General features: G+C 48.5%; 3 protein-coding genes across 3 annotated transcripts in view; 1 reads left to right on the forward strand and 2 right to left on the reverse strand.

Moving 5' to 3' along the window:
* The first annotated feature begins 233 nt into the window (after window positions 1-233).
* Window positions 234-6,429, forward strand: LOC309864018 (UL16-binding protein 3-like). Its single transcript, XM_082729333.1, has 5 exons — window positions 234-762; window positions 2,902-3,165; window positions 3,396-3,671; window positions 4,364-4,525; window positions 5,788-6,429. The coding sequence occupies exons 1-5, from the start codon at window positions 519-521 to the stop codon at window positions 5,826-5,828; spliced, it is 987 nt and encodes a 328-aa protein (XP_082585459.1). The 5' UTR covers window positions 234-518; the 3' UTR covers window positions 5,829-6,429.
* A 12,800-nt stretch (window positions 6,430-19,229) lies between these two features.
* The window catches only part of LOC309864613 (UL16-binding protein 1-like), a 253,814-nt gene continuing 246,854 nt past the window's right edge, over window positions 19,230-26,189 (reverse strand). The window contains exon 5 of the mRNA XM_082730253.1: window positions 19,230-20,273. The gene's annotated coding sequence lies outside the window, so the exon portion shown is untranslated. The remainder of the gene's footprint in view (window positions 20,274-26,189) is intronic.
* On the reverse strand, window positions 20,238-25,140 carry LOC309864615 (UL16-binding protein 3-like). The gene is made up of 4 exons (XM_082730256.1): window positions 24,679-25,140; window positions 23,306-23,569; window positions 22,035-22,166; window positions 20,238-20,304 (listed from the first exon to the last, which is right to left on the reverse strand). Exons 1-3 carry the CDS (start codon window positions 24,815-24,817, stop codon window positions 22,042-22,044), a joined length of 528 nt encoding a protein of 175 aa, XP_082586382.1. The 5' UTR covers window positions 24,818-25,140; the 3' UTR covers window positions 20,238-20,304; window positions 22,035-22,041.

A 26,189-nucleotide genomic window follows, 5' to 3' on the forward strand; every position in this document is an offset into this window, starting at 1 on the left:
GCCATTTGTCCTCCTCGGGGGCCAAAGGTCCAGTGCGCTCAGCAGGAAGACTGCTTATTAACTAGAAGGACAGCACTGAGAACCTTCCTCTCAAGGTTTCAAAGACCCAAGGAGGCCTGGGCTGCTCTGTCAATTACGCGTCTGTCTTTGGCTGCGCCCAGATGCGGAATTCTGGGGTTGAGCCCGCCTGAGTACCACCTTCGCCCCGCCTCCAGCACCCAGAGCACCCGGAGCACCCAGAGCACCCGGAGCACCCAGAGCACTCCAGCACAGGTAAATCACTCCTCCACGCCCTTCTGAACCCCTCCTGGGAAGCTCGCGGAGCTTGCGAGCACGGGAGCAGCCACCGACCCGCCTGGGGCTCCGCCCCGGGGCTCCGCCTGGGAAGTCCGCGAGCCTCTCCTCCGCGGCCGCCAGCTCCAGGCTCCCGCGCCCTCTCCTCTCTCTTTCTCTCTCTCTCTCAAATATAAAAAGAAGATTGGAAGAAACATTGCGAAGCTTCTCCTGGACCTGCCGAGATGCAGTCCCACCCGTGTGAAACAGACGTGAACTCCTGCGAACCCCGGGCCCGGCCACAGGAAGCGCGCCCCGGCTCCCCGCCCGCGGGTTCGTTCAGAAGCCGCCGCCGGCTCGGGGTCGCCGCGGAGCCCACGGGAGCCACCAAGTTCACGTGGTGTCTGCGGCTCCTGTTTCTCGTGCGCGAGATCAAGGCGGCGCCAGCCGAGTTGGTCGTGGGCGAGACGCCGAGCGGAGGAGAGACAGGTGAGTCCCGGGGCGTTGGGAACCTGTCGCTGGCTGGGGCCGCCTTCTCCTCTCCCTCCGCCGACTCCACCAAGTCCCCGCCGCGGGCTCCTGTCCCGCTCCGCGGAATCCGTCGGGACTTCGTCGCCCTGTGGGACGGAAAAGAGGGGACCTGGGCGACCACGGACTGCCCGGCTCTAGGCGCGCGGAGCAGGGCGGGGAGAGGGAGAGGCCGCCGCAGGGAGTCCGCTGTCGCCCCCAGCCCCCGCCTGCCCCCTCAGGGAGCCGGAGCCCGAGCCCCCGAGCTCCGGACTGTGGGCAGGACAGGGCGATCGCACAGGGCCTGGACCGGGCACAACTCCACGACTCTGCCACTGACGCAACTTCTCCACGAGTCACCAACCCCACTGCTGTCCACCATTACACTTCCCAGCTATGGCTTATGCAGCTCTAGGCGCTCCTTCACCAGCCACATCCCAGCACCACCCAGCTCAGGGTAGGCAGCTCTGATACCCCAGGACTACACCTGCCCCTTAGGGGCTGTGATTTCCCCTAACTCAACTGTCATTCCCTCCGTTCATCACAGGGTGGTGTCACTACCTAACATTCCAATGTTAGGATGTGACAGAGGGCATGGAAGAACATTTTCCTATAGTAACTGTGTCACAGGGTGGTGTGGCCCAAGGAGCAGGTCCAGCCACACAATCATCCACATATTGTCTCTGGCTGCTCCCCTGCGAAGGACACAGACTTGAGCAATTACAACACAGACGTATGCAATATTAATATATACAGAGAATCTTTGCACCAGGCCCGCATTTCAATGAAAATAGGATAGGGCTCACACCCCTGTGTCCTTACAGAGGTTTTAGCGTTGATGCTCAACTCTCATTTCATCCAGGGTAGGGCACAGTTTTAACATTGTGCTTGGAGAAAAGAGTAGACAGTGTGAGAATATTGGACTTGAATGTCCCTGCCACCCAGCCCCCAACCCACAGGTAATTCAACTACAAACAGTTTTCACTCCTGTAACAAGTGTGGTGAATGGGAAAGGACCACTACACGGGTACCTGAGCCAATGGTGTCACTGTGAACAGGACCTGGGGCAGGTGACTTCTCATCATCTGCAATACCAGCTGCCCCGCACCATTTCAATGACAGGGCCCTGATGACACTAGGATCCCTGAGGATGATGTCAACTCACACACTAGGTCCACTGACAATGTCTGCATGGTCTCTGCTCCCGTGTCTACCCACCCCTGCGAATGACCACATGACCCTTTGCAGAAGGCCAGCAGGAAGCACGGCACGTGCTGTTGACCTGAAGGGTCCCTCCTGCTTGGAAGCAGCCTTGTGCTTCTACTACAGGGTTCCAGCTCTGAGAAGGGGCTTGGGTCTGGAACCCAGGCAGAGAATCCAGACTCTCTCTTGGGTGTTTGCTTTCAGGCTCCTCCTTGTTCATACTGGGGACGATGTTTTCATTGTTCAAATCCAGCAGCGTCTGGTTTGGCCATCTGGCTAATTTGCCTCTAGGATCACTTTGTTCTTTGAGCCCAAGGGATGGAGAGCTTTCTGTGGGGCAGGCCTGGCTGGCATTGCAGCCTTAGGATCATTTCAGTCTTTGCCGCCTCCCTGCTTCAGACAGTTGAACACTGCATCTCAGATCTCTTATTTTGCGAGTTTTCACCCTATTACTACTGGGCGCTATTTCTGTAACACCGCCTCCTTCAGCCAATCAGACATCACCGACCTTCTTGACAATGCTGGTGCCCTTCTCCCAGTGCAGTCTTTATGACTTTGGTGTAAAGAGTTCTCCAGACCTCTCCATGAGCACAGTTGGAGGACATGTTTTAGTTTCATGTTTGGCATTTCCTGCAATGTCTGTTCTATGAAAGGCTGAGGTGCTGGGTATCAGCCTGATAGACACAGGGGACATTTCAATGGCTATGTGGCCTCCTGCCAGACAGAGGCATCCTGATCCTATCCCAACAGGGGAAGGGCAGCAGCCTCTACTACTGGGGGGAGGAGCTATGCAGGGACAGTCCTTGCTCTGCAGGCGCAGCCCTTCAGGGATGTCACTGCTGTCACCTGGGTGGCAGAGGGGTGCCTGCTGCTTTTTCTCTTCCAGCCCCAACCTCCACCTGTGTTTTCCCTTCACAGCTGCTCTCTCGCTTTCCTACAATTTCTCCATCACATCTCAGCCCAGGCCTGGACCATCATGGTGTGAGATTCAAGGCCAGGTGAATGGAAACAAGTTTCTTTCCTATGCCTGTGGGAGCAAGGAGATCAAACCTGTTGGTTCTCTGGGGATGAAGCTGAAGGACACAGCATTTTGGGGGACACAGAGGGAACCTCTGAAAGACCTGGAGGAAGAGCTCAGAAAGAAACTGCTGGACATCAAAACAGAAATTTTCACTAAAAGCGGTGAGTCTGAAGGCCCACGGCAGAAGGAGAATGCTTTCTCAGGGCCAGGGAGGTATGGTGTTCATGTAAAACTTTGAAGTGGGTCCCATGCATGCGGCCCAGTAGCCCAGACAGACAAGGAGGCCAGGACCAGGAGTGTGGAAGGGGAGCTGAGGAGTGTGCAACGGGTGGGGCAAAGGATTGGTCAAGATCAGAGGCTGACCTGTTTCTGCTGGTGGGGGCGGGGGCAGATTCTCTCACCCTGCAGGGCAGGCTCATGTGTGAGCGTGGGGCCGACGGACACACCAGAGGATCCTGGCGGTTCGCCTTCAATGAGCAGTTCACCTGCCTCTTTGACCCGGAGAACAGGAAGTGGACAGTGGTTCCTCCTGGAGGCCAATGGTTCAAGGGCACGTTGGACAGTGACGGAGAGCTGACCAAGCTCCTCATGGGGACCGCAAACGGAGACTGTAAGAGCTGGCTCCAGCACGTGTGGGAGCGCTGGGATGAAACGCAGGAGACCACAGGTAACTCAGAAGACTGGATGGAGTGCTGGTTCTCTTGAAATGACCTCGACCTACCCCACAGTGTGGGTGGTGTGTATGTGTGTGTCTATGTGTGTCTGTGTGTGTGTGTCTGTGTGTGTCTGAGGGAGACAGAGATATTCATCCATCCATGGCAAATGTTCCTGGCAGAATAATGGCCACAGGAATGTTCTAGCATCCTTCCTTTCCCTTCTTACCTCCTGGAATTTTTTCCTCGCTGCACATACCTTTGTGCTTGGGTATTTCTTGGATTTCTTGCTGCCCCAAACAGGGGAGCATCAGTCTTTTCCAGAGATGGTGTTCTTACTGCTCCCTTTTCTGAGAATCATTGTCTTTTCCATGCCACCCGGTGTATTGCTGGAAATCCTTCATTGTCACCTGGACAGTCGCTGTCACCATCCTGTCGCATCACCTCCTGTCTGTCATAGCAGGAGCGACTGCTTACATTGCAAACCCTGCTTCCCCTTTTGGCTGGAGGAGCCCCTTGGGGACAGGGCGCATCTCCTCCTCCCTCCCGACATCAAGACCGGTCGCAGCAGCCGCCACAAGGACAGTGATAGACAGACAGACACCATCTGCCTGGTAGGGTGGACCTGGGCCAGCAGGAGCTGACGAACCCTCCCCCAGTTTGGAGTCCAGAGACAGGGGCTCTGATCCTTGCATTTTCATTTCAGTGGCACCAACCACGTGGCCAGACTCGGCCCTGACCAGGAACATCAGGATGGTCATTGTTGCCATTGTCGTCATCGCCATTGTCGCCATTGTCGCCATTGTCGTCATTATAATTTGCTGTCATCAAAAATCAACACCTGCGAGGAACTTCTTTAGAAGGACAGGTAGTGAGAGCAGATTGAGAGGGAAGGGAGAGGCAGATGGCCTGGTGTGAGCACAGGGAAGGGTGAATTCCCAGGCTCACCCCTGCCCACTGCCTGAACCTTTTCAGAAGGCAGTGGGACTAGATGAATGAGATCTCATTTCACATGTTGGCAACTACTTGTACAGGCTTGGCTCTGAGGCCTGATATGGCCTCACTCACTGTTAAGGCCTCTGGGAAAGAGGAGGGGCCCACACCACAACTTAAGGCCTGTTGGTGCTAAAGGGATTGAGGGAAGTCAGGCTGGCTCTGACCGGGTTCTTCATTGGAGAGAGTCAATTAGGGCCCGGGGTGGGTGGTGTGGGGACAGCGGGGACACACAGCATGGGCCGTACTCCCCTTTGAGAGAGAGCAGCATGGCGGCTCCATGGGACATCTCAAGGAGAAGGGGACTCCATCCTGGCAGTTACAAGGACAAAGGGCCGAGGTCTTATCCCAGGTAGAGGGAGTGCGAAGTCCTCTGCAGACACCTCAAAGGGCTGGACAGTAGTGCCGTGTTCCCCCAGAATGTGGCTTGGGTCTTCACATGTGAGGCAGCATGTGGGTAGTAGAGACCCTGCATGATGGAACTAGAAGGAGGTCAGTTCTCTGTGCAACAGTGGGAACCCTGGCTGAGGCTGGTGCCGTCCCTGGCAGCCAGCTTCCTGCAGACCTCAGATCCTGAGCCCCTGAGCAGCCCCAGCTTTGAGCAGAGCTGAGCTGGGGGATGGGTAACTGAGCTCCCCTGTGAGCTCCCAGCTGAGCCCGACCAGGAATGGATGGGATGGGGGCAGGATCATCAGACGAAGAGCTCTGCGTGCTGCTTGCAGGAGGCTGGAATGGAAGGGAAAAGAAGGATCTTTGCCCACAGGGTTCCCCAAGGTTAGAAGTGTCAAGTGCAGGCCCCTGTCTTCTGTCACATCCCCCAGCAGGTCCTTTAGGATCTGCCATAAGAGATAGCATGGGATCCTGAGTCATATGAGCACATTGGTTTCTTACTCACTTTGGTCCTGAGCCCAGACCATTGGTAACAGGGTCTGGGGCTGACTCCTTGATTTGGTTCAGGAGGGAGGAGGTTTATAAAAGTGATGGGCCCAGGGCTAAGTTCATGGCTGTGGGGAAATGCATGCCCCCTGGGTGAGGCTGGGCCCTGAGGTGGGGAGTGCTGGTGAAGGGCAGCCCCAGGACAGGGGACCCAGGATTTCCTCAGCCACAGAGACAAATAAATACCTGTTCTTTTCTCAGGCTGCCAAGGCTACCAAGAAGCCCCTGAGAGTGAGGATTAGCTGAGAGACTCTGCTTCTGGGCCAGCTGCCTTTGGATGAGCTGCTGTTCATCATTAGACCAACAGCACTTCTAAGTTTACAATTCCAGAGACTTCAGTCCAATGACCTGGTGCAGGACACAGAACCTCCCATGTCCCTTCTTGCATTTCGTGCCTCTCCTATTCAGCACTTTCCACTGGCATATTCTATGCCGTTTCCTCCGGTGCTAAGTGATGGAATTCCTGCACTTAAATTTTAGATACTTGACTAAGGAATCTCAACAAAGGGAACATCTTCCATCTTGTCCTTTGGTTCTGCAATATCGGATCCTTCTCTGTAAGAGGATCATGTCCTTGCAGACAGTCAGTACAGGTCACAGCCACTGCCACGAGGACAGGGATAGACCCCGTCTATTGTTTGAATATTGTTTGAAGCTATAGAATGAAAAAGATATTGTTTGAAGCTATGGAACTTCAGGGATTTTTTTCTGTGTCCTGAGAAACAACCTCATTGATTTTTAAATGGAATAACATTATATTTGTGACTGATTTCTACAGTAAGTTATGACCATGTACGTATACCTAAATAAATTTCTACAGTAAATTATGACGATGTACATATAACTAAATATATCTCTATTATAAAAAATAAATTAATTTCTAATTTGTTTTCTTGATTATTAATTAGTTTTTCAAAGGTTTTATTTATTTGAGAGAGAGAGACTGAGGGAAAGAGAGATCACAAACAGGGGGAGGGGCAGAGGGAGAAGAAGACTCCCCACTGAGCAGGGAGCCAGTTGTGGGGCTCCATTCCAGAATCCTGGGGTACTGACCTGAAGACAGATACTTAACTGGCTGAGCTACCCAGGTACCCTGGTTTTTTTTTTTTTGTTTTTACTAGATTTTTATCCATTTGCTTTAGTGAGAGAGCACGTGCGATTCTGCCTGAGTTAGGAAGGGAGGGCAGAGGCAGAGGGACAAGCAGGCTCACCTCAGGGCAGGGAGACTAGCAGGAGGCTTGATCCCAGGACCCTGGGATCATGACCTGAGCTGAAGGCAGACACTTAACCAGCTGAGCCACCCAGGCACCCCTGTAATTTGTTTTATATCCCATAAAAATTCATGGAATTTTGCTCTTCTTCCACTGTATGGGGTACATATAAGTGGTGATTCTGCTAAATTTCTTGTGGAAATAAAGACTTTAAGGATCACTCAAAAATCCACTTTCAAGCAGTTATCTGTCAGTCTCAAACATGATCCTGACAGGCCAGAAGTAAACAAATATTCTGGGAAAGAAGGAATTGAGAATCTTTCTGATGACCCCAAATCTCCTATGTACTACACTGACTTTCCTGTAATCCTCCTTCAGTGCACAGTGAGTCTTTAGAGCAAAAACAGATCTGCTTCTAAAAGTTAATTTGTTCCCTCATGAACAAAAGATCCATATCCAGAATATACAAAGAGCTCAATTAAATAAATAAGTTATTCTCCTAAGATTTGTGCAAATGCTTAGAGCAAGTCATAGAGTGTAAAGATTTTATTTATTTTTGAAAGAGAGAGTGAGCACAAGTCAGTGGAAGGGCAGAGAGCAAAGCAGGCTCCCCACTTAGCAGGGAGCCAATGAGTGTCTCAATCCCAGGGCCCTGGGACTGTGACCTGAGCCAAAAACAGACACTTAATTCACTGAGACACCCAGGCATCCCCTCTTTGTTAAAGATTTTATTTACTTATTTTGACAGTTAATAAGCCTACAGAATCATTGAACACATCCCAAGCAATCAAGATAACATGAAGAACAAGGGGCTTACCTTATACAGGTATCAAACTGACAAAATTTTAAAGATATCTATGGCAAGGGGTGCACTGGAAATGGAATAACAGGAGTTCTCCTACATGTTGGTAGGAGTATAAATGAAATCAGCATGGATATAAGTAAGATGTCAGAACTAGAGTTCAGAGTAATGATTATAAGGATACTAGCTGGGCTTGAAAAAGGCAGAGAAGACACTAGAGAATCCCTTTCTGAAGAAATAAAAGAACTAAAATCTAATTCTGTTGGAATAAAAAAGGCTATTAATGAGGAATAACCAAATGCAGGCTCTAACTGCAAGGATAAATGTGAAAGAAGAGACTTAGTGATGTAGAAGACAAGATGATGGAGAATAAGGAAGCTGAGAAAGAGATAAAAAACTACTGCATCATGAGGGGAGAACTCTAGAGGTAAGTGATGTCATAAAGCAAAATCATATTAGAATAACTGGGATTCCAGAAGAAGAGGGAAGAGAGAGAGAGAGGCAGAAGGTATATTGGAGGAAATTATGGTGGAGGACTTCCCTAACATGGGGAAGGAAACAGCCATTCAAGTCCAGGAGGCACAGAGAATACCCCTCAAAATCAATAAAAATACATCAACACCTTGACATTTAATACTGAAACTTGCAAATCTCAGAGACCAACAGAAAATTCTGAAAGCAGCTCAGGACAAGAGGTTCCTAACCTACAAGGGTAGAAACATTAGACTGATAGCAGACCTAGCCACAGAGACCTGGTAGGCCAGAATGGACAGGCATGAAATATTCAGGGTAATAAATGAGAAAAATATACAGCCAAGAATACTATACAGCCAAGAATACTATACCCAGAAGGCTATCATTCAAAATAGAAGGAGATGGGGAGCATGGGTGGCTCAGTGGGTTAAGCCTCTGCCTTCTGCTCAGGTCATGATCTCGGGGTCCTGGGATCAAGCCCCGCATCAGGCTGTCTGCTTGGTGGGAAGCCTGCTTCCCCCTCTTTCTCTCTGCCTACTTGTGATCTCTGTCTGTCAAATAAATAAAATCTTAAAACAAAAAAAAATGAAGAGATAAAAATCTTCCAGGACAAAGAGAAAATAAGAGATTTTGAGACCACTAAACCAGCCCTGCAAAAAATATTAAAAGGTATCCTTAAAGCACAGAGAGAGCCCAAAAGTAACATAGACCAGAAGGGAAGGTAGACAATCTACAGAAACAGGGACTTTACAGGTAATATAATGGCACCAAAATTGTATCTTTCCATAGCTACTCTGAATATAAATGGGCTAAATGGTCCCAAACAAAAGACACAGGGTATCAAAAACCATCGATATGCTGTCTACAAGAGACCGATTTTACAACAAAGACACCTCCAGATTGAAAGTGAGAGGGTGGAGAACCACTTATGATAATGGACATCAAAAGAAATCTGGGATAGCAATCCTTATAACAGACAAATTAGATTCTGAACCAAAGACTGTAACAAGGGATGAGGAAAGGGATGCCTTGGCTCAGTCAGTTAAGCATCTACCTTCAGCTTGGTCATGATCTTGGGGCCCTGGAATCAAGTCCCACATTGGGGTCCTTGCAGGGAGCCTGCTTGTGTCCTCTTTCTCTCTCTATCTCTCAGGCTCTCTGGCAAATAAATAAAATCTTAAAAAGAGAGAGAGAGACAAAGAAGGATACCATATCATACTTCAATGGTCTGTCGCACAATAAGACCTGTGAATTATAAATATTTATGCCCTAACATAACAGCAGCCAATTATATAAACCACTTAATAACAAAATTAAAGAAACTCATTGATAATATACAATAATAGTAGGGGACTTCAACACCCCATTCACAGCAATGGACAGAAATACAAACAATTGTAAGAGCGTATTATGAGCAACTATATAAATAAGGCAATCTGGAAGAAATGGATGCATTCCTAGAGATGTATAAACTACCAAAACTGAAACAGGAAGAAATAGAAAACCTGAACAAAACCTCCACCTCCTTATGCGTGTGACTGTGAGGTTGCCACCGTCTGTACTTTAAGCTCTCAGTCCAAAGGTGGCCATGACCAAGACCACCTTAATGTTCTAGTTTTAGCTGGACTAAACTTAAAAATAATCTCCTTCCTGGCTCCATGCTCCTGACCTCCCTTTTCTTAGAACATTTTATTTATTTTTATTTTTTCTTTTTTTGCCTTTTAAGTAGGCCCCATGCCCACCAGGGAGTCCAAAACAGGGCTTGAATTCATGACCCTGAGATCAAGTCCTGAGGTGCTATCAGGAGTCAGATGCTTAGCGTCACCAAGACTGAACCACACATGAGCCCCTAGAACACTTTTTTAAAAAATTATAATTGTAAATTCTTTCTCCTCTTACAAGCCTTATAGCCCATGACTATCTTTCTCAAGGCACTAACAGCAATCTTTTTCAACTATGAACATCAAAGGATCAGATAGGTTCCTCACCTCCTGGTTTCTGCAGGAGGGAAGGAGCATTTGTTTGATAAGACCACCAACTGGGAGGCTTAAGCAAGAGAAACATTTTTTTTCCTCCTTTTTAAAAAAATTTTTTATTTCTTTTCAGTGTAACAGTATTCATTGTTTCTGCACCACACCCAGTGCTCCATGCAATCTGTGCACTCTCTAATACCCACAACCTGGTTCCCCCAACCTCCCACCCCCTGCCCCTTCAAAATTTTCAGAGTCCATAGTCTCTCATGGTTCACTTCCCCTTCCAACTTCCTTCAACTCCCTTCTCCTCTCCATCTCCCCTTTTCCTCCATGTTATTTGTTATGCTCCTCAAATAAGTAAAACCATATGATAATTGACTCTCTCTGCTTGACTTATTTCACTCAGCATAATTTTTTCTAGTCCCATCCATGTTGCTACAAAAGTTGGGTATTCATCCTTTCTGATGGAGGCACAATAGTCCATAGTGTATATGGACCACATCTTCCTTATCCATTCGTCCATTGAAGGGCATCTTGGTTCTTTCCACAGTTTGGCGACCGTGACCATTGTTGCTATAAACATTGGGGTACAGATGGCCCTTCTTTTCACTCCATCTGTATCTTTGGGGTAAATACCCAGTAGTGCAATTGCAGGGTCATAGGGAAGCTCTATTTTTAATTTCTTGAGGAATCTCCACACTGTTCTCCAAAGTGGCTGCACCAACTTGCATTCCCACCAACAGTGTAACAGGGTTCCCCTTTCTCCACATCCACTCCAACACATGTTATTTCCTGTTTTCCTAATTTTGGCCATTCTAACTGGTGTAAGGTGATATCTCAATGTGGTTTTAATTTGAATTTCCCTGATGGCTAGTGATGATGAACATTTTTTCATGTGTCTGATAGCCATTTGTATGTCTTCATTGGAGAAGTGTCTGTTCATATCTTCTGCCCATTTTTTGATATAATTGTCTGTTTTGTTTGTGTTGAGTTTCAGGAGATCTTTATAGATCCTAGATATCAACCTTTTGTCTGTACTGTCATTTGCAAATATCTTCTACCATTCCGTGGGTTGCCTCTTTGTTTTGTTAACTGTTTCCTCTCTGTGCAGAAGCTTTTGATCTTGATGAAGACCCAAAAGTTCATTTTCACTTTTGTTTCCTTTGCCTTTGGAGACATATCTTTAAAGAAGTTGCTGTGGCTGATATCGAAGAAGTTACTGCCTATGTTCTCCTCTAGGATTCTGATGGATTCCTGTCTCACAGTGAGGTCCTTTATCCATTTTGAGTTTATCTTTGTGTACGGTGTAAGAGAATGGTTGAGTTTCATTCTTCTACATATAGCTGTCCAGTTTTCCCAGCACCATTTATTGAAGAGACTGTCTTTTTTCCACTGTATATTTTTTCCTGTTTTGTCAAAGATTATTTGACCATAGGGTTGAGGGTCCATATATGGGCTCTCTACTCTGTTCCACTGTCTATGTGTCTGTTTTTATGCCAGTACCATACTGTCTTGGTGATCACAGCTTTGTAGTAAAGCTTGAAATCAGGTAACGTGATGCCCCCAGTTTTATTTTTGTTTTTCAACATTTCCTTAGTGATTCGGAGTCTCTTCTGATTCCATACAAATTTTAGGATTATTTGCTCCAGCTCTTGGAAAAATACCGGTGGAATTTTTATCGGAATGGCATTAAAAGTATAGATTTCTCTAGGCAATATAAACATTTTAACAATGTTTATTCTTCCGATCCAAGAGCATAGAATGGTCTTCCATCTTCTTACGTCTTCTTCAGTTTCTGTCATGAGTGTTCTGTAGTTCCTCGAGTACAGTTCCTTTACCTCTTTGGTTAGGTTTATTCCCAGGTGTCTTATGGTTCTTGGTGCTATAGTAAATGGAATTGATTCTCTAATTTCCTTTTCTGTATTTTCATTGTTAGTGTATAAGAAAGCCACTGATTTCTGTACATTGACCTTGTATCCTGCATGTTACTGAATTGCTGTATGAGTTCTAGTATAGTCTCCAAAGGCAAAGGAAACAAAAGCCAAAATGAACTTTTGGGACTTCATCAAGATCAAAAGCTTCTGCACAGCAAAGGAAACAGTCAATAAAACAGAGAAGCAACCCATGGAATGGGAGACAATATTTGCAAATGACAGTACAGACAAAAGGTTAATATCCAGGATCTACAAAGAACTTCTCAAACTCAGCACACACAAAACGGTAATCATATCCAAAAATGGGAAGAAGATATGAACAGACACTTCTCCAATGAAGACATACAAATGGCTATCAGACACATGAAAAAATGTTCATCATCACTAGCCATCAGGGAATTTCAAATTAAAACCACATTGAGATACCACCTTATACCAGTTAGAATGGCCAAAATTAACAAGACATTAAACAACAAGTGTTGGAGAGGATATAGAGAAAGGGGAACCCTGTTACACTGTTGGTGGGAATGCAAGTTGGTGCAGCCACTTTGGAGAACAGTGTGGAGATTCCTTAAGAAATTAAAAATAGAGCTTCCCTATGACCCTGCAATTGCACTACTGGGTATTTACCCCAAAGATACAGATGGAGTGAAAAGAAGGGCCATCTGTACCCCAATGTTTATAGCAGCAATGGCCACGGTCGCCAAACTGTGGAAAGAACCAAGATGCCCTTCAACGGACAAATGGATAAGGAAGTTGTGGTCCATATACACTATGGACTATTGTGCCTCCATCAGAAAGGATGAATACCCAACTTTTGTAGCAACATGGATGGGACTAGAAGAAATTATGCTGAGTGAAATAAGTCAAGCAGAGAGAGTCATTTATCATATGGTTTTACTTATTTGAGGAGCATAACAAATAACATGGAGGAAAAGGGGAGATGGAGAGGAGAAGGGAGTTGAAGGAAGTTGGAAGAGGAAGTGAACCATGAGAGACTATGGACTCTGAAAAACAACCTGAGGGTTTTGAAGGGGCGGGGGGTGGGAGGTTGGGGGAGCATGTATTGCATGGAGCACTGGGTGTGTTGCAGAAACAATGAATACTGTTACACTGAAAAGAAATAAAATATATATATATATATGTATATATATATGTATATATATATGTATATATATATATATATACATAATGTGATTATTTTCTTCAGCAACTTATTTCCATCTACATATATTGAAAGAAGCATATCTCTTATAAAAGATGAATTAATCTGGAATTTGTTTTATATCCCATAAGAACTCTTGGAATTTTTTTCTTCCTCTACTGTATGGGGTAAAAATAAGTATGATTCTGCTAGATTTCTTGTGGAGACACAATTTAAGGATGGCTCAGAAATCAACTTTAAGGCACTCATCTGTAAGTCTCAGACATGATCCTGACAATTTGGAATTTAATAGATATTCTAGGAATAAAGCAGTTGAGAATCTTCCTGATTTCCCTAAGTCTCTTACTACAGCACTGACTTTCCTGTCATCCTCCTTCAGTGCACAGTGAGCCTACACAGCAGAAACAGATCTACTTCTAACAGTTGATTTATTTCCTCATGAGCAAAGGATTGCTATCCAGAATATACAGAGCTCATGCAAATAAATAAGTATAAATCTGAGATCTGTGCAAATGCTTTGAGCAGGTCATAGACAGTAAATCAGCCTATGAAATCACTGAACACATCCCAAACATACAAGATAACATGAAGAACGGTGGGCTTGCTTTATACATGCATCAAACTGACAACATTTTAAAGAGGGTTATAGCAAGTGGCGGACAGGAAATGGATAACAGGAGTTCTCTTGCGTGTTGATAGGAGTTTAAATGGAATCACTGTTTTGCCCTTTATTTCACCCTATCTGAATGGTGGTTCGTGTGTTCATCCCACTGCGTGGCAATCCCGGTGTTAATTTGAGGCTGGAAACACAAGGGGACCAAAAAGCAATAGAGATGTAGGATTGTTTACTGCAGTGCTATGTGTCATAGCAAAAAATTAGCCATAGGATATCCAACTGAGGTAAAATATATACAGTATGTTAGGAGATTTCTGTTTCTCTCTAAGACTAAATTATCTGAACTACGATTAAAAAAAAAAAAAAAAACGACCAAAGTGAGTTAAAACACCAGCTGAACAAAGCTTTCAAATGTATATTTGTGAACTTTTGGACAAAATACTGTATGGACCTATTTAGCCAGAGTGACTCTATCTTGGTTAAAAGCCATTTTGTTGTTTCTGCAGTAAAACTTAAACTGACCCTGCCTCCCACCCCCAAAGAAACTTACTTAGAAGCAAGTCTGGGAAACCAATAAAATATGGTTGGCTAGTTCCTAATAACAGAGCCCAGAATACAAGGACAAGTCAGGCCAAGTGGAGACATTCAATCAGTAAAAGTACACATATTGTCTCCCTAACCATCAAAGAATGTAAACCCCGCCTTTTGGGGGCCAAACTTGAGCGCCAATTCTGACCAGAGTGATAGCTTAGTTCAAACAGCTATTATAGGATAAATTGCAATTCAATTGGCCACCTGCATGCGGCCTAACATGACTACGCAATGTTACAATCTCATTGGCCACCTATGTGTGGCCAGGCTTTTGATCTATAAAAGTTAGCCTGTAATATGGGGTAGTCTCTCTCTTCGGAGACAGCCCTGACTGGTCAGTCAGTCAATTCTTGAGCCTGTAAAATGGTGATGGTCACCCTCTTCAGAGGCGGCCCTGACCGGTCAGTCAGTCAGTTCTTGAGCCTGTAAGCTGGGGGTGGTTTGCTTTCTTTAGAGATGGCCCTGGCCAGTCAGTCTGACTTCAAAGGCTGGGCATAGAATAAAGCTTTGCATGACTTTAACTTTGTTGCAGTCTCGTTCCCCTGGCAGATCAGTCTAACTTCTAATACTTCTTATAAAATAAAGCTTTAAATAAACTTTCACTTTGTCTCAGTCTCATTTTGTTTAATAACAGACCTAACAATACAGTCCCAGTGGCCTCCTACATCTAAATCTCTTCACCTACATTTACAGATTTAAACCAATCCACCAACAGGGCAAATAAAACACTCTAACCCTCATCTTCAGCACATCCAAGAAATGGAAGATGCCCAAGTCCGTCGATCTTTTTGGTCATATTGGGCATTGCTAGAACAACTTGAAGCAGAGTATGAAGATGAGAAGGCCCTCAGGTACCATGAGACCTACTAGGAGATGATCCTGTGGTGACCCAGGGGAATGTCCCAGTGTGGGGAAACTATATCCTAAAATGTTGGCATCAGGACATCACGAAAACTGGGAGGACATCAGTGTGACAGCTCTGTCATGTGGTTCAGGAGAAAAGGTGTTCTGTGCAAGATTCACAACATCTTAAGAAGTTTAGGCTTGTTTCAAAAATGTGTATGGTTCTGAAAAATGGGAACACAAGAAATACATCAGTTTCAGAATTTGACGTGACAAGTTAAATGGCTCCAAACAGCTCCTGGTCATTTTTTTGTCAGGTCCTCCCTCTTTGTTCCCTTCTCCCTCTCTGTGCTCCAGCCGTGGGCAGCCTCTCCCTCCTGCCCCTCATCAGCATGGTCACCCCAGGCCTTTTGAGAGAGGAGAGCAGCTGAGGACGGGAATTGGGAGGTGCGCATCCTTAGTCTCTAGAGACCCTGACCCTCACTTTGGTGTAGGAGATGGCAGGCACCTGAATCAGCTCTTTGGAGATGAGATCACCCTCTAAGCCTTCTGTGGATAGTGTATTCCCAATGATATTTCTGCTTGAAATTCATGGCTGCTAAGGGATTTCCCACACAATCTCTCTGGCCCTATTCACCTCCTGAAATCTCTTCCTCTCCAAAACCCTAAGGTTCTCACCTTCGGCCTCCAGGCTTTCTGTTCTAGAACTTTCCTCTGTCAGGTAGTTTGGATCACATGGGCCAACAGCCTGTGTCCTGTGAATGCTGGGCACCAATATCACATGCTTTTAAGTCTTCCTCACGCACCTATTTTAGTCAGACTTCCCCAGAAAATAGAAGCAGTATGACGTGCAGACAGGCAGAGAGATAATGAGAGATTTACTCATGCGCCTGTGGAGGCCGTCAACTCCACATCCTGAAGCCATCCTGAGACTCAGCGGTGCAGATGGAGTCTGAAGGCAGTCTGTGGGAGAGCTCCCCGTTCTTTGCGGGAGGTCATTCTTGTTCTTTTCAGGCCTTCCACTGATTTGACAAGGCCCGGCAATGTTCTGAAGGACATTCTCCTTTACTTGAATGTCACCATTTAAATGTCAATTTTATCCAAAATATTCTCCAAGTGAACAGGCAAAATTAACCACCCCACATCCCTAGGCTTCCTCTCTTCCCTTCTGCGGGGCCTCACAAGTGAGTCCAGAGTAAGAATATCACACCCGGTACTCGCTTCAGATCCCTGCCTTCACCCTGTGTCCAGGCCACCTGCCACCCACCCCCCGCCCTCCCCCGCAATGCCTCCCCCTGTTCTATGCCAAACACACTGGCTGTGTTCCAAGTCTGCAAACTTTAGGAACCTGGTGTGGCCAGGACTCCTACTGATCCTTTGGGGGAATGTCTCCCATGTTGGGACAGATGAGTCTTTCTCCCAGAGAGAAGCCACACCAAGGAAAAGGAGCTTGGAGTTTGGAGTAGAGTGCAGCCAAAAGCCAGCCTCAAGGTTAGCCACCCTCAGGAGGTGTCTCTGCTGCTATGCTAAGGGGCTGGGGGAGGGGAAACACAATGAGGCCCACTGGTTCTTCTGTCCCCTCAGAGGCAATGCCACCTCTCTCAGATGCTCCCTAAGAAGCAAGAACAGTCTTTCCCAGTGCGTCCCAAGGAAACCTCAGATCAGGCTCTCAGCTCCCAGGCTGTCCGCCCTCCTTCTCCACAGGACCGCTGCTGTGCCTGTCAGACTCCACACCGGCCACACCGCAGACTTCTGAAATTCCAGTCTTTGAGCTCCGCTGGTTGTCAAAACTCTCATCAACCCATCTTGTTTTCCCAGTCAATGGCTTTGGGGAAGTGTTTGCCTTGTGCGATCCCCTGTGAGCTCCTCTCTCCCTCTGTCTTTCTAAAGCTTCTCTCCACGACCAGGGCTGCTTCCCCTCTGCAGCACCTGCAGTACCCTTCTCCCCCAAATCACACCTCGGCAACCCCTACCCTCCATGATGACGTGGCCTCTTTTCTCCCCCTCATTGTGTAGTTTGTACTGTCCATCCTCAGATCGCTGTGTGGGGTGTTCAGGATGATTTGATGTTTATCTAGCTGTGTTTGAGGGATGAGGGAAGCCTTGGTCCTCCCACTACTCTACCCCCTTAGCTCTCCTCTCTTTGAAAAAAAAAAAATTCTTGTTTAAGCAGTTAGAAGGCAAACTGTTGGGATTCCAGCAGTCAGCCCCAACAGAAAACAGTGTTCATGTTATGAAAGAGTGTGGAGGTGGATTATCATGACCAAGAATGAAGGCAATGAAATGTTCCATCTCCTCCATAGTCATGGTGATCTGGAGGGTTCTCCCTCCACCCTAGGGATCAAAGCTCCTGTTGGTTAAGGTGAACAACAGATGGTGGGAAGACCACCCCCCAGGAGGGACAGTGGGTGCAGGAGAGCACATGCCAGGGGCTCCTTGTAGCAACCTCAGCCTCTAAAAGGCAGACAGACAGCTTGTTCAAGTGGCTGAGGAGATCCTGGGTCAGTCCAACTGCCCTCCCCACCCCCCAGTCACTCCCTTTCTCAAAGACCTGTCCTCACTGATGGCCCAGCACCCCCTCCCCCACAGCTCCCAACCCTGGATCCAGAGCCTGAACACCTTCTTCCCTCATTAGCACAACACAGAGTCAGCTCCAGGCCCCTACCAAAAAGTGGGGCTCAAGACTAAAACCAGGGGGGTGGTGTCTGGGTGGCTCAGTCCTTAAGCATCTGCCTTCTCCTCAGGTCATGATTCCAGGGTCCTGGGATTGAGGCGCACATCTCATCGGGGTCTCTGTTTAGTGAGAAGCCTGCTTCTCCTTCTCCCTCTCCCACTCCCCCTGCTTGTGTTCCCTCTTTTGCTGTGCATCTGTCAAATAAATAAATAAAATCTTAAAATTCAAAAAGAGTAAAACTGGGAATGAATCATCTGTTCCCTTTCATTAGATCTTGATCCACCCTTTGGATCAGAAGCCATAAAGGAGCAGCTGGGAGGCTTACCCGAAGAGAGGGACCTGGATCCTGGTTTCTGGATCTTTAGGGGAGGCTTCTAGACACAAATCCATCTTCCCTTGTCTTCAGCCTCTCCTCCCCTTGGTAGCTAAACACAAGGTCTGAATGTGACCATCCTTGCCCTGCCACACCCTTTCCTGGTCCGATCAGGTGACAGCATCCCATTCCAAAAGCAGCTCAAGCCCCCTCCTGAGGCACTCTTAGGCACCTCTGCTCAAGGCAGGGGCAGTTCAGCTGGCTGGGGCTCTGGGCTCTGCAGGAGGCTAGCTGCCAGGTTCTGAGAGCACCAGGGCTGAGCCAGGTGTCCCAGGGGACCCTGGAGCTCTGGCCTTCAAATCTCATCCTGGAGAGTCTCTCCCATGGGCCCTCTGTCTTAGCTGCCACCACCCAAGGAGAGCTGTGTGTTCTGCCTCCTCGAGGGAGAGCTGAGCGTGCTGCTGCCTGTGGGTGGTCCTGGGCTTTGCCCCATCCCAGGAGCACATGGCTTTTACACCAGTGTTACTGGACCTAGAAACTCAGAGAAACCCAATGACTGTTCCATATTTTTTATTTGAGAGAGAAGGAGAGAGAGAATGATAGGGTGGGGGTGATGCGGGGTATGAGGGGGTAGGGTGGGGTTGGACCCTGAGCACTGAGAACGAGGCAGGCAGAGGCCACCAGGGAAGCCTTGCCTCTGCAGAAGGCAGATACTTACTGGACTGAGCCACCCAGGTGCCCCAATAATGGCTTCCAATAAAAAAAATGAGATTTTATCATACCAATCAGTAAACAAGATAACCTATTTATTAAGCCACTAATTGACCTGAATTATGTAAATGTGATAAGAATTGGCTTCCAATTTTAGGCTAAATTTGATAAGTAAAAGTTTAATGAAAATTTTAAGCAACGTGACATTAAAGATTTGTCGTAATAAAAGATGGTGTGTTTTAGGAAATAGTTCTGGCGCAACTTAGTTAATAGTTCTGGCGCACCCATCCCTCCCACCCTCCCCCTCTAAAACTCTCAGTTTGTCAGAGTCCACAGTCTCTCATGGTTCATCTCCCCCTCCGATTCCCGCCCCCTTCATTTTTCCTTTCTTTCTCCTAATGTTCTCCAGTGTATACCTTATGATCCACAAGTAAGTGAAACCATATTATAATTGACTTTCTCTGCTTTACTTATTTCACTCAGCTTAATTTCCTCCAGTCCTGTCCAGGTTGATGCAAAAGTTGGGCATTCATCCTTTCTGATGGCTGAGTAATATTCCCTTATGTATATGGACCACATCTTCATTATCCATTCATCTGTTGAAGGGCAGCTCAACTTTTAGAAGCAGATCTGTTTCCTTCTTGAAGACTCACTGTGCCTTGAAGGAGGTGAGTCAGAGGGGAGGAATCAAAAGAGAGTCACTACTGGAGATGTCTGGTCTGGGGAAATTCTAATCTCATTGCTTCATTTCCAGAGTTTCTTCTGCATCCAGAGTGTCAGGATCATGTCTGATACTGACACATGACTATTTGAGAGGTGGTTTCAGAGAGATTGAATGCCATTTCTAATGTAAACTTCTGAAATAATGTAACCTTTAATATTTTATTTAAATACCTATTTAAAGGATAAATTTCTAAAGGAAACTATCATAAATACAATCTTGTCCTACTCAACAGATCTGAGTGTCAGAAGAAAGAAGCCCTGAGATTCTCCACTTTCACAGAGTATTCTTTTAGCAATGAGCAGCTCATGATATTGACGAGTGTCTGATTTCCAACACTGAAGGAGAACTTGGGAAATATTCTCTTTGTTCAGAATTCTTGTTCAGGCAGTTAGAAGGCCAAGTACAGGAATCCCAACAGTTAGCACCAGAGCATCCATGATACGAAAAAATGCAGAGGTGGATCATCAAGATGGAGAACAAAGGCAGGGAAATACTCCACCATAATCACGATCTCCTGGAGGACTGGAGGATTCTGCCTTCGCCACAGAGATCGAAGGTCCCATCGGTGGACACGGACAGCAGGTAGAAGCAACTCATCAGAAGGGAGAGCGAGTGCAGGAGAGAGATCCTCAGGCCTTCTGTAGCAACTTCAGCCTCTAAAAGAGGAAGAGGAGCTTGTTCCTGTAGCTGAGAAAATTTTGGGTCAGTTTTCTTGGGCTTCTCCCTCCCCAGTTACTGCCTGGCTTAAAGCCCAGCTCACACCGAAGGTCAAATAACACCCTACACTACCCCCACCTCCAACCCTGGGACACCCAAACCCGGGGTCCAGCAGCCTGACCAAACCCTTCCCTCATTACCACAAAACAGTCAGATTCAGGCCCTACTACTCAACACCTAGGCTCAAGACAAAAGCCACCAATGATTCATCTGTTCCCATGACATAGATCCTGGCCCCCCTCTGGCCAGGTGAGAAGGCCCAAGAGAGTGGCTGGGAGCCCTCCCCAGAGAGGGACCTGGATCCTGGTTCCTGTAGCCTTGGGGAAGATTGTAGGCAAAGAACCATCTTCCCTTGTCTTCAGCCTCTCCTCCCCTTGGTAGCTGAACACAAGGTCTGAGTATGACTGTCCTTGCCCTGCCACACCCTTTCCTGGTCCGATCAGGTGACAGCATCCCTTTCTAACAGCAGCTCAATGGCCTCTCCTGAGCCACTCTGAGGCATCTCTGCTCAAGGCAGGGGCAGTTCAGCTGGCTGGGGCTCTGGGCTCTGCAGGAGGCTAGCTGCCAGGTTCTGAGAGCACCAGGGCTGAGCCAGGTATCCCAGGGGACCCTGGAGCTCTGGCCTTCGAATCTCATCCTGGAGAGTCTCTCCCATGGGCCCTCTGGTTAGCTGCCACCACCCAAGCAGAGTAGCATGGGAGCAGAGCCCTGCAAGCCAGCCTTTGGTTGGATGGACAACGGCCTTCCCACCCCTCTTCTTTGGTTCAGACATGGACCCCTCTCCTGGACGCAGCATGGAGAGGTCCCCCATCCCTAGGACACATCATGTGCAGCCACCTGCTGCTGTCCCCCAAGCCAGAGTGTTGTCCTTGCCCGGTGCTCCTACTGTTTGCACACCACCCTTCACTCGGGCCCTTCCCAGGTGAAAAGTTGTTCTGAGCCAGGCCTGATTTTGCTCAATCCCTTAGCAAAAACAGGATGCAAACTTTGGGGTCAGGAGCAGGGGAGCCCTGTGCTTTCCCACCAGCCTTAGCGAGGCACTATCAGAGCTCAAGGATAAGTTTGCCCTGGTAACAGCTATCAAGCATGTGAGAACTTGGTCTTGCCTCCTTTTATGGGTCAACTTGATGGGCCAAGAGATGCCTCCCAATAGCTGGGAAAACATTCTTTCTGGGTCTATCTAGAGAGTGTTTCTGGAAGACATGAGCATTTGAATCAGTAGACTGAGTAAAGGAGACTGTCCTCATCGAATCCACGAGGGCCTGAATGGAACAAACGGTGGAGGAAAGGTGACTTTGCTCTCAGTTTGGCTGGGCCATCCTTCTCCTGCCCTCAGCGTTGGTCATTAGGACTCCTGGTGTATGGGTCTTCTGGCCAGGACCTAGACTTACACCACAGATATCCTGATTCTCGAGCCTTTGGGTTTGCACTGGAACCCCACCACCAGCTTCCCTGTTTCTCCAGCTCACAGACCTCCCAGTCGTGAGCCAATCCCTTGTAATAATTATCTACCTCAACTTCTACATCAACAGTTCCTGGTGAGTCTCCTTCTTGGGAGAATCTAATACAGTCCAACGCATCTGGTCTCGTGTTCAGGTGAGAAGGTTCAAGCAATAGGACCAGGGCTGGCCATTCGCCTTTCTCTGTGCTCACCCCAGGCCATCTGCCTCTCACTTCTGACTCAGTTCTGCCCACAGTACCTGTTACTCAAAGGATTATGCCTTGGACAACAAGGAGGATTAAGTGCGTGAGGACCACAAGGAGGACAGAAGTGATCGGCCTGATGGCGGCGCCTTTGACCAGAGGTACATGCAGGGTTGTGGCCGGTGCTCCTGAAATGAAAACACAGTAGTGAGAGCCCTGATCAGGGGCCCCAAACCGGGGGCAGGAGTCTTTAGCTGCTGCTTCCCCACGTAATCCTACAGCCCAGATGTCTTCCTTCTGCCATGTTTGTGGCAGCCGCTGTGACTGGTCCTGGGGATGGAAGGTTCATGCAGATCATATAGCTAATGGGGGAAGCAAGGCTTTCCGTATAGACAGCCACTCCTGCTGTGACAGAAGAGGAGGGGACACGTATGGATGGTGACAGAGACATCTTGTCAGGAGCTGACATTTCACCTGGCACTGAAGGAGTTCGAGAAAGAGACCAGGGGACACAAAAAACAACAATGAGGCTCAGAAAAGGGAATAGTGAGAAGTAAATCTCTGGAAACAGAATGAGGCCTGCAGGTTGGGGCCAGGAAGAAATCCAGAGAGAGAACTAAAGGTATGTGCAGTAGGGAGAGATGCCAGGAGGTGAGCAGGGAAAGGAAGGACACTAGGACACACTAGTGGCCCTTGTACTCCTAAGAACAACTCATCATGTATGCATCATCACACACACTCACACACACACACACACACACACACACACACACACATACACACACTATGGTGGGGTCAGCCAATCTTTTCAAGAGAACCAGCACTCCATCCAGTGTTCTAGTTACCTATGGTCTCCTGCATTTCATTGCTGTGCTTCCGCAGTTTCTGGAGCCATCCCTTACAGTCTCCGTTTGTGATCTTCATGAGGAGCTCGGTCAGCTCTCTGTCACCGTCCAACTTGTCCTTAACCTGTTGGTTTCCAGGAGGACTCTCTATCTGCTTTCTGTTCTCCGAGTCAATCTCTTGTCTCTTGAAGACAATCTGCCAGGATCCTCTGGTGTGTCCATCGGCCCCACGCTCACACATCAGGCTGACCTGCAGGGTGAGAGAATCTGCCCCCACCCCCACCAGGGGAAACAGGTTAGCTTCTGGACCTGACCAATCCTGTGCCCCACCCACTGCACACTTCTCAGCCCCCCTTCGCCCTCCTGCTCTGCCCTCCTTGTCTGCCCTGGCTGCTGGGACCCACTTCGAAGTTTTACATGAACACCATAGCTCCCCAGTCCTGAGAAAGTGTTCTCCTTCTGCCCTGGGCCTTCGTACTTACTGCTCTCAGTGAAAATCTCTGCTTTGATGTCCAGCAGTTTCTTTCTGAGCTCTTCCCCCAAGTCCTCCAGAGGTTCCATCTGTGTGTCCCAAAATGCTGTGTCCTTCAGCTTCATCCCCCAAGGACCAACGGATATGACCCGCTTTTTTCCACAGTCATAATAAAGAAACTTGTTTTCATTGACCTGGCCTTGAATCTCACACCATGGTTGTTCAGAACTGGCCTGAGGTGTGATGGAGAAATTGTAGGAAAGCGAGAGAGCATCTGGGAAGGAAAAACACAGGTGGAACTTGGTGCTGGAAGAAAAAGAGCAGCAGGCACCCCGCTGCCATCCAGGTGACAGCAATAGAATGTGTGCAAGACAGAGCAAGGACTGTCCCTGCACAGCGGCTCCCCCAGTGTAGAGGCTGGTGCCCTTCCACTTTTGGGATAGGATCAGGATACCTCTGCCTGGCAGGAAGCCACATATCCCCAGTTGGGATTCCGCACCTACCAGGCCACAAGCTGCATCAGTCACTCTACCCAGTGCAGGCACAGGCCAGCCTGGCCATGGCAGAGGAGGCCTGCATGTCACAGGACTGTCAGGACACAGGCCAGTGTCCTGTAGGAAGATGAGGGGCAGGGAGGGGGCTGCTCCTGACGAGCTGGGGCAGGGTAGGGGCAGTGAGGATAGAATCCAAAGTCAGAGAAGGGAGAGTTCAAGACCATGGGTCACAGGATTCCTTAGGACCCAGCAGATGGCCCTAATGAGATCTAAGGATGAGTCCAGGTAAAGTGAAGAAAGGCCTGTCCCCTGTTGCACGGACTAGATTATCAAGAATTTTCTGAGCAGAGACTAGAGGAAGGGATCACAAGGCTCAGAGAAATGCACAAGTCAGAATGATGTAAAATAGAAGCAAAACAAACAAAAACTCCCCAAACAGGAAAACCCAAAAAGGTCCACAAAATATATCCAGGGGGAGCATGGGAGGGGCGGGGGTGGGGACTCCTGGAGAAGTTGCTTCAGTGGCAGAGTCGCAGGGGTGTGCGGGGTCCAGGCCCTGTGCGATACGCAGGGCGGGGCTCCAGGGCTGGGCTCCCACTTCCCAAGGGGGCAGGCGGGGGCGGGGGCGACAGCGGACTCCCCGCCGCGGCCTCTCCCCCGACCCCCTGCCCCCCCTCCCAGTCCCCCGCTCCATCGCCCAGAGCCGGGCAGTCCGTGGTCGCCCAACTTCCTCTTTTCCACAAGGCGGCAAATTCCAGGCAGCGGACCCCGCGGAGCAGGAAAGGAGCCCGCGGGCGGCGGCGGCGGCGGCGGCGGCGGCTTGGTGGGGGATGGGGGGTCGGGGGGCGGCCCAAGCCGGCGACAAGATTCCCAAGATCCCGGGACTCACCTGTCCCTGCTCCGCCGCGCGTCGCGCCCACGACCGACCCGGCCGGCGCCGCCGTGATCCCGCGCGGCAGCCGCAGGAGAAACAGCAGGAACAGGAGCCCCGAGCGCCCCGTGAGCGTGGCGGCGGCCGTGGGCTCCATCGCGACCCCGAGCCGGGGTGGGGGGTGCCAGGGGAGGCGCGGAGCGGCTTCCGAAGGAGCCCCGGTGGGAAGCAGACGCGCTTGCTGGGCCGGGCGGGCTGCGCGGGAGGGCGCCTGTCTCCCGCCGAGAGGGACCCGGTCTCTGTCCCGGAGAAGCTGCTCACCGTCGCCCAACTTCCCCTTCTTACGCTTGCGGCAGAGGCGAGGGACGCGCGCGGACCGAGGCGGGAGAGGCAGAGGAAGCGGCCGAGGACCGAGCCCCAAGGGGAGCCACGGGCAGAGCTGAGGGGCAGAGCGGAGGTGCCGAGCGCCGCTGTCAGGGGGAGGCGGCGACAGACTGAATCGTGCCAGGGCTTCTGCAGCCGCCTCTGTCAGCATCTCTGGGAAGGGGCGGGCTAGGAAGGGTTTTCATGCGTGAAAACCACTAGACAGAGCCACATGGCCCTATGGGTGTGACAAGTTAACTGGATTCTTTGGGGGGCACGAGGTGAATTTTACCCCCATCTTTTGTAAGCATCAAGTTTGGTGAGATATCATTTATAGGCAATTCTCCCTCCTTTTTGAAGGCACCTAGCTTCATGTCCCCTTTCTTTGCAAGTGTAGGAGAAGCATCTGGGCCTGTGGCCACTTTTAAAACACGTTCTCAGGCTCTGAAAGTAGAAGGAGAGGAATGCTATTCCTCCAGCTGTGAAACCCCTTAGCAACCCGTAAATTCTACAGAGAATCCTATTTCCAAGCAGTGCTACCTTCAGGTTTGCAGAGGAGGAAAAAAATGAGTGATTTTTTTTTTTTTCAGTGACCACACTTCAGCTCTGAGACAAAGTGAGTGTTGGAGCGAGAGTACATCACTTTCACTCACGATCATCCTCCTATCCTACAAATTGCATAAAATCAGCCACATAATGCTCGACTTATTGTAAGTATGATAGATAATAAAGTATCCCATCCCCTTCAGTCACTGGAAACACTCTTGTTAGTTCTAGGCTTTGAGAACTAAATAGCCACATTGTAAACAACAGCACCTGGAGGAACCAAACTCAGCTGACTGAATCAGGTGTGACCCCATGTGTGAGGGCTGTAACAGAAGCTGGATGAACTGTTCTAGCCTGCATTTATTTATTTATTTATTTATTCATGGAACATAGATTTATCTACTTTTCGTTTCCTTTTACAAAGGAACTCAAGATACGTGGGTCTGTGGGTAAGCATGTCCTGTGTCAAACTGGAAAATGTACTATGAGAAGTCACGTGTTTCTAAAAATTGCGAAAAGAATTTAAAATCTGCCAATCAGCTAGGAATGCCAGGTTAAGAGTGAACTACCGTTTACTTCTCAATTTCCACCAGAAATTTAGGTTTTTAAGGGTTAACAAT

The sequence above is a fragment of the Mustela nivalis genome (genome assembly GCF_964662115.1).
Source record: "Mustela nivalis genome assembly, chromosome: 5".
NCBI classification, from domain to species: domain Eukaryota; kingdom Metazoa; phylum Chordata; class Mammalia; order Carnivora; family Mustelidae; genus Mustela; species Mustela nivalis.